Source organism: Poecilia latipinna, unplaced genomic scaffold (assembly GCF_001443285.1).
Source record: "Poecilia latipinna isolate Pla-1442-1.1 unplaced genomic scaffold, P_latipinna-1.0 Scaffold384, whole genome shotgun sequence".
In the NCBI taxonomy this organism is placed as follows: Eukaryota; Metazoa; Chordata; class Actinopteri; order Cyprinodontiformes; family Poeciliidae; genus Poecilia; species Poecilia latipinna.
Genome location: NW_015113000.1, coordinates 275,680 through 289,431, shown reverse-complemented (window position 1 = coordinate 289,431; position 13,752 = coordinate 275,680). Strand labels below are relative to the sequence as shown.

Genomic DNA, 13,752 nt, shown 5'->3' with positions numbered 1-13,752 from the left:
CTGACATAAAAAGGCAAAGCAGACTTACAGGCAAATTCTATATATTGTATTTTTAGGTCCTGTAAAGGTCCTAGACTTGTGGTTTTGAATAGGACATTTAAGAATTAACAGGTATAATGTCTATAAGAGTTACTACCAACTCAGGTTTCTGAGTAAAGGCGAAACTATACATCATTTCAGTATCAGCTAATATGCTGATTAATTAGCAAAATACAGCTTGGAATACACGATTTGTTGGTTGTTATTTTCGGTTCTTACGATTGGTCATTTCCTGTGCAAAAATGATTTTTAGCAAGCTGGATGGAGTTTTGCACTAAATGCTAAAGGTCATAACAAGTGTTGGAAGTAACTTTGCAATCCAATTATCTGATATCATGAAGCCCCCCTCCGGTGAAATCAGATGGAGTCAAGCTTGAACGTAGCACCCTTCGACTAAGCACACATTTTCAGTCAATGTTTTTCTAAAAGTTAACTATATACATTATCACAATATGATGTTTCAGTGGTTAATGAGGCATGCTGCCTTTCACTACTTAATAGCATTTGACTATTGTTTCCTGTAGCCAGTAAAAACATTTAAAGTAAGGATGCACAATTAATATTTAATAGCGATGCGACTGGTAAAAACTGCAACGCTGACGTTGTTGTTAGCCCACATTTTACAGATTATTCTCCTTTTTTACTCCAACTCAGTGTCCCGCCGCTCTCTACGAATTTACCCACAAACACAAACATCAGGTGTGTGCATTAGAGCAGGCTGAGTCAGGTTGTGCAGGAAAAAAAAGAGCTTGATACTTGAAATTTAAAATATTAACAAAAATTGTCTCCAATTCATCTTGGATAGCTTGTACAGAAGCACTTTAGAGAATATTTTCTAATCGATTTTTTTATATGTTTTAAGTTAGCTTCAAAAACAATCAAAACAACAATGAAACAACATGTGACCCTTCTGGAAATTGAATAACCAATCCCTGATGTAAATGCTGCAGAAGTATTGCACAAATAGCAAACTAATTATCCTTATTTCAATGCTGCACCATGCATATGGTACTTCTGCACAGCTGAGGATCCACTTCTTTTGTCATGCCAATTAAGTTTGTAATAGAAAAAGAAAAAAAAAATCTTGCTCTTGAGTTTTTTAACTTTCACCCCAGAAAACATTACATTTAATGTCAGGTGGATCATAAACAACCCAAGTACTTCATATACCTCAGAACTGGAGTATTTTTTTTTTAAGCTTCAATTCTTGAAGCTTACACCCACGTTTAAATTTTTTCTCTTGAGGAAAGAAGCTGTGGAGACGATGACAAACTATTATTACCACAAAATGAGCTTCATAATAAATCTCTGCATTAATTCAAGAAAGAAATGAAAGGTTCTTGGCCTGAAAGCTAAGAATTACTCAGGCATATATGTATCCCTATTCTGATCCATCTCTTCTATAAATAAGTAAATGATGAGTCAGGTATGGATGCTGTAGAGCATAACATTTGTGAGAACTGAAAGTTTCTGCACCCAAAGAGGAGGCAAATTCATGAAGGAAAAAAAAAAAAAGCATAAACAAAAAGAAAAGAATCAAGGTGAAGTCAGGGGGATGGGAGGAGAAAAGTGGGACAACAGACTGAGATCACAGCAAGTTCTGACAGTGAGACGGGATAGCAGAGCGAGAAGGCAGTAATACAAGCGAACAGAGAGTCAATAACAGCTTTTCACATGCTAGAGACAAGAGACAAATGTAGAAATGAAAGGGAACAAAATGTCCGCGTCCCAGATAGTGGGGTGAAGAGGAGGGTGAGGGGAAACATGAACGTTTGGTGGGGTTAATCACCCAGTGTGTCGGAGGGAAGATGAGAGGCTCATAGGAGTGACAGATCTGCTGAGCTAAAGCCCTCATCAGGCCTGCCACGCTGTCCTCCACATGTCAAAGCACCAGGCTAAAGGCGGCGGCTGTCGAACGGCAGCCGCTGAAGGCTGCCTGCGGACGGGCCAACGCAGAACTTCAACTTCTTTCCCCCTGACTTAATATCTATGATAATCACAAGGGCGGGAGCAGTGGGATTTCAAACTCCCCTCCTCCTCTGAGGCCTGCTGCCCTTTTCCCAACCATCCTAAGTATTACTTGTGTAAACCTATTATACCGCTTTCGTTCTGCCCTTGAAGCAAATATCTTAAGACACTTGGATGTTTCTCTGCAGTCAGTTGCTGCCTGACTCTTGTGTCTGCTGTGTCAGATGTTAAACATTCCCTCACACAGTCACCTCATTGTTCTACGATGAAGAAGACCCACAGAATAAGGCATTAAATTGGATAATCCTAAAAAAAAACTTTAGCCAATTAGGCTGCAAACATACAATAAAGACGGTTCCTCTTTGAGCTGCCGCTAAGGTTTCTACCTACTCGTGTCTCTCCGTGTAAAATTACAGTGCTGAGCCTTTGAAGCTTTCCAGAATGTGTTGGGGGTTTTTTAAATACCAAATTAAATATTTTCATTTTGTAGAAACTCAGACTCTTTAATTTGATAACCGTTTCCCTCTATGAGGCCTTAACAGCTTCATTCGAGTGAACTGGTGCCAACTCAAATTCAGTAAACAGCATTTAAAAGACACAAGCAGACCTTTCATAACCAGACCTCAAAGTTGTTGGACTACATTGGATATAAAAAGTCTTCACACTCCACAACAATACCAGGGCTTATGATGTAACAAAACAAAAACAAACAAAAATAAAACATTACAACCATGATACATCACTTCAGAGCTTTTTTCTACCTTAAACGTTTTAACTTGAGGTTAGGCAGAGGCCAGAGTGTTTAATGACTCATAATCAACATGAGTTTGAATGTGGTTATAGATTTCAGTTATTTTAAATTGGTGCTACTTTTAACATTACAAAACTGTAATCTTTAACAGGGATGTACAGACCTTTTACTTTGCATTACATTGATGAAAACCAAAACACAATGCCATAAAAGCTGTGCAGTGTGTTTTAAAGTGAGAGAGAAATAAAAGTTTAGACGTCGATACAGCCATGGGATATTGTGGGTGATGTTTTTGTAATATCTAAGAGGAGGTCATAAATATTTTGGCCTTCGGGTTTACTCTGACACAGCTGACGAGTTGGTTAGAAATCAGATCCCTTAACCTTGCCTGAAGAGTTTAATCCTTGACAATATATGGTAAACATCAGAAGGATGAAAGAGGAACTGAATGTGTATCGGACTTTTTAAACATCAATTAAAAGCACAAGTGACACTGACTACATTCCCTTCTCTGAGCTGCCCAGATCAATTTCATGTTGCATTCCAAGTTATTTCAGCTACTACATAACATTTTGTTTCCAGCCTTGTAATTCTGTCATTTCTTTCTTCGTTATTTGCTGCTAACCTGGATTTTTGGGAAAAAACTAAAACACACTTGGTGTTTCCATATGACCTAGGAATAAAGTCAGAACCAGGGACCCTGTCCTACTTAAAGACCATTTTATTGACAGAGTGACAACCTCAACAACGGCAGTATTGCTCCAGACCAGGGGTCCCCAAACTTTTTCCTGCGAGGGCCACATAGCTGTTCCTTTTTCTGGTCGGGGGCCGGTCTTAGGTTTTGGAGAAAGAAAATTCTTGTCCGGGGGGGTGGGGGCGACACATTCGCGCTTTTAGATAGATTTTTACCCAGAATGCAAATGGAAAAAACCGTGAGTGAAACGGTGACTGGGACTGACTAGTACATATTCCATTGAGGGAAAGTTAGTTTCACATCTGCTCAAGAGCGCCCCTGGTGGTTGAAGAAAAATCCACATATAAACCGGAAAATACAATATATGGCCAGATTCGGCATTGTTCAGGGGGCCGGACCAAATGACGTGGTGGGCCGGATCCGGCCCGCGGGCCGTAGTTTGGGGACCCCTGCTCCAGACCCACAATGCTAAGGTGGATGCACATCAACAATGACCTTGCATTAAAATCTATATTTCTGACTGTAAATGTTTGGTTTTCTTCATTTTTGTGCGCATGTTCAAATAAAGCCTGTGTCAAAGGCTGGAAGGCCATTTGTAGATAAATTACCAATCAATTTTCAACTGAGCTTTATTTATTATTACTATTATTATTTCTCTAAGCATTAATACTCTGACTGGTTTTGCTCAGACATGCCATTTCAGGATAAACATTTTCCATAACAGCATAAATAATTTTAAAAGGATGGACTTCAAGTAGTTTGAAAGGACTTTACAACTCAAATTGATAAGGACTAATTGTTGCTTATGAAGGTCATTCTCAATGTCTTTTCATGGTGGCACTGGGTTAACCCTCAGCTCGAGGTTCCAGGACAACATAACACCTAAAAGCTACAGCTTTAGTAGAGGCTGTCACAGTTGATGATGATGAATTAATTGCACTTTTGCTGCTACTTTCGCTCTCATGTCTTACGGGGGCAGTGAGGGTGTAACTATAACTTTCATATGTGCTTTACTTTTGTTTATGAAATATTAACAGCATATAACCCATTAAGTGTTCAAAAGCATGAATTAAAATGTAAATAATTGTATAACCAAGCAAATCCAGAAGTATTTGAAATTATTATTAGGGTGTGCTTACTTTTAATGTTCAATAAAACCGTAAACAGCAGCACATAGGAGCCTGGCTTATTATTTTCCTATTGTGCAGCTCAACATGTGTGCCAGATGTGATGTTTGCTTTGTGGTCAGTAAACGTGAAAAATATCAGTTTTCTGGCCACTGCATTTGAACAGTAACATGTAAATAATTAAAGTGCTAGCAGCCCTTGCTGTCAAATAAAATCATCAGGAGACATTAAACTACGAGGAGATACTCTGATAACTTTTAGAGGAGAAGTTTTCAAAAGTTCAAAATGCACTTCAAGTACTTCAAAGCGATTCTGCGGAAGAACATTTCTGAGAAGGCCTCATAGTAAAGTAACTAACTTGCAGCTTAGAATCTGCAAAATGAAACCTCTGCTTGTCTTTACTCTTTTGAAGTAAGGAATTTACAGAGTGCGAGATGAAAAATGTCAAGTCAGTGGATCTGGCTCCCCTGACATTCTCTGGAGACAAATTGGACGGTTTTACACTTCAAAACTGTCCGTCCTGCTCCATTTAATGCCGAAGGAGATCTCTGATTCACTCGCTCAGCTGTTGAACGCAGAGCACACCAGTAGGGGGCACACTTACTTTGTTGCAGGCCACACACTGACACTATACCCAGCAGGACAAGAGTATTTGTAGCTCATTAAAGTGTGTAAGCGGGAGTGTGTGGGAGAGGGCAAAACAGGTGTTACAGACACAAAAAAAACAACATTTTTTTCCCCTCCCCTCATTCACTCACACATGCGTCTGATTTATTGCAATAAAACACACTTACAATAATCTGTGGTGATCACCGGAGGGCTTCTGATGTCAGGTACTGGAGTCTTACTGGTAGGTAATAATGGGAGCTGGGTTATGCTGGTGGCCACTGGTGGAAACTCCCCGTTTGCTGAAATAAAAAAAAAAATAAAAAAAGAAATTCAGAGGAAAAAAAGCAAAAGTGAGTAAAGATTTCACGGGGTGTCTTCAGCCACCAGCAGGGGTGATTCTTTAGTTTATGCCACCTCTGGTCATACAGGAGAGAGAAACAACCTGGGGAAATGGAGGTTTTCTGTCTTGTTCATAGTGACAATGATACACTATTTTGCAAAACTATTCGCTCACACACACATGCAGTAAACTAAAAGGACTTACAGCTCTTTACTTAATTAATGACATGCTTAATTTACGCAAAGTTTAGGAGGTCAGGCACTGATGTTGTCAGGAGATTTTGCTTACAGCCTCTACCAAAGGTACATAAGGGGGTAAAGCTCACGACTCTGTCAAGTTATTCCCACACAAAACTCGCTTATGCTTTGTTGCTTGGTATGCAGTCAAGTTTTACAATTTGCTCTCGTTACAGTCATTCACAGAAGTCATGAGTCAAATGAATCTTTCTGAATTGTTTAGTGAAAGAGAAAAACATTTGGTCTTTATTTTTCCACCCAAGGCAGCAGCTTGTATTTTAGTCTTTGGTGAAAAATGTTATTCAGAGCCAGATGTTTTAAATCTTTAATGGTATCACTCTTCTAATTACTAAAAATGCTGTAAGTAGTTGCTTTTTGTGAATGTGTGCCTCTCTTTTTTTAGTAAAAAGAAATGCATTTAAAGTTGTTTTTATTTAAAAAAAAAAAAAAAAGCTTTTCATTTAGAAAACTAACATTTTCTGTGTCTTATTTTCTAATGGAAACAGGAATATGACCAGTAAAAAAAAAAAAAAAAGAGGATCACTGATGGATCTGAGTGAGAAGCAGCTGGGATGACACTCAGGCTCTCCACTTCTGAGGCCATTCTGGTACCACTGGGAGCAAGTCTGCCTCAAGCGTGGGACGTTCAAGTATTTTGGTCCAGGATGGCAGAATAGAGTGGGTGTGGAATAGTCAAATGAAGCTCCACAGGCAGATACAGGCTCTGATACTACCAGCTAGGACAAAGAAAAACTTATGCTAAAAAGTGAAGCTACGTCTACTTTCCAAAGCCTTTATAGTTATTAGACGGGATCATGAGCTGGATACAAGTAGCTGAAATGAGCTTCCACCTGATCAGGTTGCCTGTCCCTTTGCGCCCAATCGTCCCTGATTTGTATGGAGAGTCAGGAGAAGCTTTCTCTTTCTCTAAAACCTTAAGTAAGATCCAGAAAAATACGAGGAAAATCTCTGCAGCATTTACATAAAACATTTTTGATCGCCAGCGACTTCCAAAAATCCAAGAATCTGACAGAGACCCTGGTTTTTAAAACCTTAAGTTTGTTGGAGTCTTGTTTGCTAATTGTTTAGTTCCTAGATCCGCAGAGAAGGATGGCAATAAAGAAGCAGCAGCGTCTGGGTCCTGAGTGAGATTAAAATCAACCATACACACAGCCAACAAGTGGCTACTAACGAGAAGAGGGAACCTTAAAATGAAAACTGCATTCCTCCAACAAGATCTTCAATTGGTCTGACAGAAGTTAAATTCCCATCTTGCAGTCTCTGGGTTAATATTTAATTCACCACAGCACCAGAAAGAAGCCGCAAGTGGGTTCGCTCTGACTATCAGCAATGACTATATAATTTTGTGGGCATGTACCCTGCAGGGATTCAGAGATCACTCTGATGCAACAAATACAACACTGTCCACAGTGGAAGTAATCCTTCCCTGCATATTTCAGCAGCTCAAAGTTTGGGTTGGCATTGTGTCAACAGGCCAACCTAAAATACACAGACCTGGAAGGGCAAATTCAAAATCGTAATTGAGGAGTGACAAGAACTTTAACTTTGTGGAACTTTGTTTTAATAATTGAAAAATATTAGTGCATTTATTATTTCGATCCAACCTGGTTGTTTGCTCTGTCAGTAGCAGAAAAAACTTCCATGAGAGGTTTTCCCTGAGATTTGTCCTGCTTTGAACAGAAAACTGAGAGGGACTATGCGCTCACTGGCTAATTTATTAAGTAGGGACATTGATTTGAAATTGTTTCGATTTTTCTTTTGCTATTTGCGATAACAAGAAGCTGAAGAGGAACACCTGGTTAGTGCATAGAAAAGGAGAGGCATGTCTAAGTTTTTACTCCTGGATATGTTACCTTTGTGACACAAACTCAAAATAAACAAGAAGATAAGGGCTGGATGGCTACATCCCTGCTTGGTTGATAGAAAATAGCAGTAGACAGTACAATAATTAATATTACCAGTACAAATAGCAAAGTACACTTGACCTGTACACATGCTACCTAATTCAAAACCTTGCAAGTCTTTTCAGCTTGCAGATGCAAAGTTTTTTTTTTTTTTTTTTACAGCTCATAAATGATGAACAGTAAGCTCTTTCTGATTTACCAATTTTACAAAAACAACCCATGATTACCCGGTAAAGCAGGCTATTTCCTAATACCTTTGAGCAGTGGATCAAAAAGATGTGACTCACTGTTGCGTCACCCTGAATGACACTCCAGTCTCTCGCTCGTTATCTGATAATCCTTCCTACCTCCGTACAGTGCCACACACATTCTCAGAGGGTTCTGTTGTTGTACTGTTTGTCCTACTTTAGGACATGCAGAAAAACAACAGTATTCAAGCTGCCTAAACAATTTTTTTCCCCCCACAGCTTTAGATCCAAACTTTCTGCCTCTATTCTATTCACTTGTTACTGTTGATTTTTCTATGCACATCCTAGCTATGCTTCTCCATCATGGCTCTTAATTGTTGAGGTACAACTTCAGGTATGTAACTCTACAAAGTCAAAAAAAAATATTTTGTTGGATTTCATTGACTTAATAAACCCGGAGCGAAAAGACAGGCAGGTTCAAATTACGGCTATTTTCCTCCCTTCTCTCAGTAAATAATGCAGAAAGATGATATTGTGATTGTTTCAGCCACATTCAAACTGTCATAGTTCCTCGGTTTATGAATAACTCTGAGACTTCTGTGCCCAGAGCAAAAACTTGAACTTGTAAATGATCCTTTATAGTCACATAACCCACATATTAAAACCTATTCCTATTCTCTATGTGGATTTGCTCTCGGAGAGGCCAATTTTATGGCTTCTGGAGTTAATTTGCATTTTACAAAGAAGAAACACAGTGAAGGTTCGCAGTCGTCTTTACACAGCATAACGTCAGACCGGCTGTTCATGCTGCAGCTTCGTGTTACTCCCCACAGAGCTGCGCTGTTTGCCAAAAAAAAAAAAATTATTTAAAGGTTTATTTTGTTATTTTTTCTTGTTTTAAGCCTCAAATATGTCTACTATAACTAGTTGCATATTTATGTTTCACCAAATTTCTTGTGATGAGCGAATGTTGCTTCAGAGAAGCTGAAAAATATTTACAGGAACTCAAGCTGAAATCTGACTACGGGTTCCTTAATTGCGATGAGCCGACGACTTGCCCACAATGTGTCATTTGCCTCCTTGGTGAGAACAAATCAGACTTGCTTTTTTCCCTCCTTCATCATCGCAGCAGCATCAGGGGAGAAAAACAAGACTTTTCATCTTTATCTCTGTAATCATTTTAGCACAACAGTACTCCCGCTCTGCCATCCCGGATCCCCCGTCACCTCAGGCAGAAGTCTCACCATTTGCGACAATATGGCAGGGGGGTCCCTCAGCAGCTAAGAGCTTTAGAAACCTTCTGCTTGGTGGCAGAGCTGGATTTGGTCAAACCAAAATATGCTCGCTTTGAATTACAGCAAACTATTAAACTTTAACGTGCCTCGACTCTTCTTCTGGGCAAAATTTGCCGTTAAATGGTTGTCTGATCATAAATCTTTAGTCTGGTATAAAATATGCAGCTTCAGACCTAATTGCAGCAGCTGACGTCTCTGCTGAACGCTACCTGTGGCAAAAAAAGAAAGAAAAAAAAAATCATGTAATTTTGACTTCAAATGTTTGAAAAACTCAGCCGTGCATTTTTTTTTTTTCAGATGTGGCTGCAGGAAAATCAATATCTCATTCCCTCGCTCCACAATCCACACACAAATATGATTGTTTAAGACTGCTGCTCAGGAGCATTGATACAGATAGAGATTACGTGCAGCATAAGAGTGATTGCAGTGGCTGTTTGCTCAGGAGAAGGACTCCATGCAGTCATAGCTTTCCATAACTAGGACCTGTAGATGTTTTACATGTTGTCAGTGAATTCACCAACTTTTTGAATCTTCGACAGAGTTGCTAATAAACTTGCCTGCATTGTTATTCTGGGCATAACAACACGTTGCAGGATTGGTATGCGGCTGCAGCGGGAACAAGAGCTTGCTCGCTCGCTCGGGTCCAGCACTGAGCTTCTTGATCCACAGGGCAGGGCGTCAGCGGCCGTGACTGTCGCTGTTCATTAGTATCGTGCTATAAGCTACCTGAGGTGCCCCAGAGACCTGCTTCTAGGAGGATGGGGGTGCGGAGGCACCTTGTTACCACACAGGCACATCTCAAAATGTCTCAAGTCTTTAACAGCTCTGATGCCAGGGTGGGCGGGAAACAGGGTTAATAAATAGACAAACAATATTTTAGAATTTTGTTTATAATAGCAATGCTGCTTTTTAACCAAATCTAGATATCTGTGTTTTATTCTTTAATGCCACACATGATTTAGATGCAGGCATTTCTTAGGCTTCTACTTCTGTTCCACAATTGAAATTTTGCTCAAACATTTGCGAATGCCCTCTGGTGGATGATCTAAGTACTACACGAAAGCGAAGATGGAGCTGCCGTCCTTCATCGACCGTAGAGATCGTAAGTGAGATGAATTTGGACCGTCCATCCTTCAGATTTATTCCTGCTCTTGTCTCGGTATATGTCCTGTTGCCTAGCAACTGTGACAGCTCTAAACACGAGCTGGTAAAAATGGTAATCGTCCTGAGTTTTTTTTTTTTTTTTTTTAACACTTTTTAATGTTTTAAATTAATTAATTAAATTAGTTAATTTGTCACAATACCTATTTTTTTAATACATGTTTATGTGGAAGGCAAAATCCTACCAACACATCTGCTTAACACATTTAACTTAACTTTTGTGCCGCCAGGTATTAATACTTAGATTTAACTGTTCTCTATTCCTGTTCCATCTCCTGCTTCATCTGCCATTGTTACAAAAAACAAAAATATTCCTTTCGACCTGTAAGAAAACTTAATATAGCGTGGTCTGCGCGAAGACACCAGACCTAGCCGTCAAATCCATGGATAAGAAGGCTTTGGGAAAAGTCTTTGAATACGGGCAGCCTATATTACTAAGACTGATCATTCCTTCAAATCCGGCCTTCGAAGGATGCAACATGACTCCATGAAAAACCATTTAATGGGCTTATGGGTCATTCATCTATAAGGAAAGTTTGCTTTCTGACTTTTTCCTGATTCTAAAATAATTATTGGAAAAACCTCTTTTTGAATTTGCTCATTCGATGTTTGTCAACTATTAAAATGTATTTGATGATCCGAAACAAGTGATGTGTTGTAAATGCAGTAACAAGAAATTCATAGGGGATCAAAAAATTCTGAGCTTTTTAACATCACCACCATGTACCAATATTACAACTTGACACATCATATTTGTTTAAATCTATGTGCATATGCCCAAAATTGCAAAAATAACTATTGTTGCATACAAAATGTAGATAGTTTTGAGTCCTTATTCAATTCTTTTGTTTTCACACGAGGAGAACAGATGGTGCTGTTCAGTCCATTAGATGGAAATTTTGACCTCTAACTTAAAATATTCTGATGATTGCATTTTGTACTGTTGTCCTACCTTCAGGATTTATATGGACTATATTACTGTCTACATGACATATGAGCCTGAAGATGCTGCATCAATTTACATTAAATAAACTATTGGCAGTTGATAATGTATTTATTTATTTAACCATTTACTCTCCTCGTGTGAAATTACAAGCTGGGTGGTGTTGTGATGTGTTGTAATTTCACTGAAATACAACAGAAGGAAGAATTTATATATATATATATATATATATACATATATATATATATTTATAAAAAAACAATAATTCACCCAATAAGAACGTCGAGTTCTGGTTGATTCGCAAAAAAAAAAGAAAAAGCTAAGGCTTTAATTATAAGAACTCATAAAGGAGAACAGGACGGCCAAACATAAATCCCTCTGTCTGGTAATTGATAGCTGACCTTTTATCTCATGTAAAGTTCACCGCAGTCTTACTTTGACCTGCAGGAGAATTTGTTTATGTCAAGTCCAGACTTTGCTTAGAGACGAGCTCATCTCCACTGTCGAGTATGGGCGTATTAATAAGTACTAACTGTTGAGGTGATACTGGAGAACTAATTAATCCTAAATTAGATTATGAATGAGGCCCTGGGTATGAATAAAACACTTTAATCAGCCCCATAAGTATTCACTGCAAATGCGCCGAGGGTATCTGCTCTTTGTTTCTTAATGCCAGCACTTTTAAGGGGTAATTGATAAAAACCTGTATCTGTATTATCATTGCAGGAAGCAGATAAAAACTCAAGTAATCAGCCAAGCAATAACAAAAAAAAAAAAAAAAAAACAAATATATATGATGTGGCTGGAAGAAACAAGTTTTCAATAAATTCAAGAACAGACTGAAGCTCTGTTCAGAGATTTGTGAATTTTCACTTAATGTTGACCTTCAAATTATTTATTTGAATCATTCTTTTCTCCAGGATGAAATTACTAAACATTTATAATTGTTTTTATCGGGTTCAAAATTATACATACAGACTCAAAGACGCAGACAAACCCCCACAAATAATGGGTTGAATGTCTGACTGACAGTTTTTATTGTCTTCAACAAGCTACTGTCATAAATCTGGTTGGATTCTTGGCAGAGCTGGTTGAGTTCATTGGTTGGCTGGCTTTAAACCATGAACACTTATCCAATAATTTGGAGCTTTTTGGAATCCATTCCAGATGAATAATCATATCCTCCTTACTGATTCCAAAACCAGTTTTGATGTGTGTTTAGGCTCACGGTTTTGTTGAAACACCCCAGTTTCAATCCTAGAGCTGTTTGATTTGGTGACGCTTCCAAATATCTGGTGGTTATGTAAAATTGTTGTAAGCAATCATCTTAAAATCTGCAGTTGTTTAAAAATGGCTCCAAAAGATTTTACAAACTAGTCTAAATCTACAATTATCCCCCCTAAATCTCCACACACTTTTTCATTGTTCTGATCATTGTTAAGTCCAATAACTAAAATAAGTAAAAGCTGCAATGAATCCTGATCATGAAGTTGTCATAGAAAGACATTTTAGAACCATCATCACTACCTTTTAAAATTATTCTACATTTGTCTTAGCTTGCATATCTAGATAAAATAAAAATAAAACATTTCATCCAGACTGCGTTCTGGTAGTTTCTGTGGAAATAAATGAAGGCACACATTCACAAAGAGAAGAATGAACCTTCTACGCCGTCTTACCCAATAAACTAATTTAATAATACTGGATGAAAATAAAATGCTAAAACTGACAGCCAAGTCCAACACCTGAAGGGCAACAGATGCATCATCACCGCGATTTTCCAACCATACATCACGTCGCAGCACAGAGATGTGTAGGGTAACAGCCACGGATGGCTAATCCTCTGCATAATATGTTCCCGGTATGCTTTCCCACTAAAAACACATTACAGTGTTTTGTCACTCAGCCCAGATATCCATCATGTTCATCAGTCACAGCAATCACTCTTGGAAATTACGCCTTTTAGGAGCGCCCATGTCTCACGTTGGCTCTTTTGGACATACAGGCAATAAAAAGCGACTGTGTCAAGTGCGGCTGCTGGTAATAGATACGGGCTGCAAGATGAACTTTTCATCTGGAAAAAGAGCAAAACGGGAATAGATGATCCCTCACAGTGTTGACATTCCGGCGATGCCGCCACGGAGGACATAAAACACAAACTGGTGCGCAAATATTTTCTGTAAAATGTCATGTGCTTAAATAAAACAGTCCTTGGCCCAGTAAGGCTGGGTGATGGAGGATGATGATGACCCCCTCCTCTGCTAGTTGGTCGCACCGCATTCAGCTGATTAACTATGTGGAGATTGTGTCTGCACTGATGAATTGCGAAAGAAATGAATACTGGAATCTAGATAAGTGCTAAACCGTTTCCAGGATATCTAAAATCTAACAGTTTTTGGCACAACAAGCCTCCATATCCTGACAGGATCAGTGTAATAATTAACCTACAAGCATCAGATGATGCATGAGTATGAGC

At 38.7% G+C, this 13,752-nt stretch overlaps 1 protein-coding gene across 2 annotated transcripts in view; it reads right to left on the bottom strand.

Moving 5' to 3' along the window:
* Positions 1–13,752, bottom strand: part of alk (ALK receptor tyrosine kinase) — a 247,612-nt gene that overhangs the window by 37,806 nt on the left and 196,054 nt on the right. For both annotated transcript variants that reach the window (XM_015036882.1, XM_015036881.1), the window contains exon 10: positions 5,374–5,487. In XM_015036882.1, the coding sequence (XP_014892368.1) occupies positions 5,374–5,487 (114 nt within the window). The remainder of the gene's footprint in view (positions 1–5,373; positions 5,488–13,752) is intronic.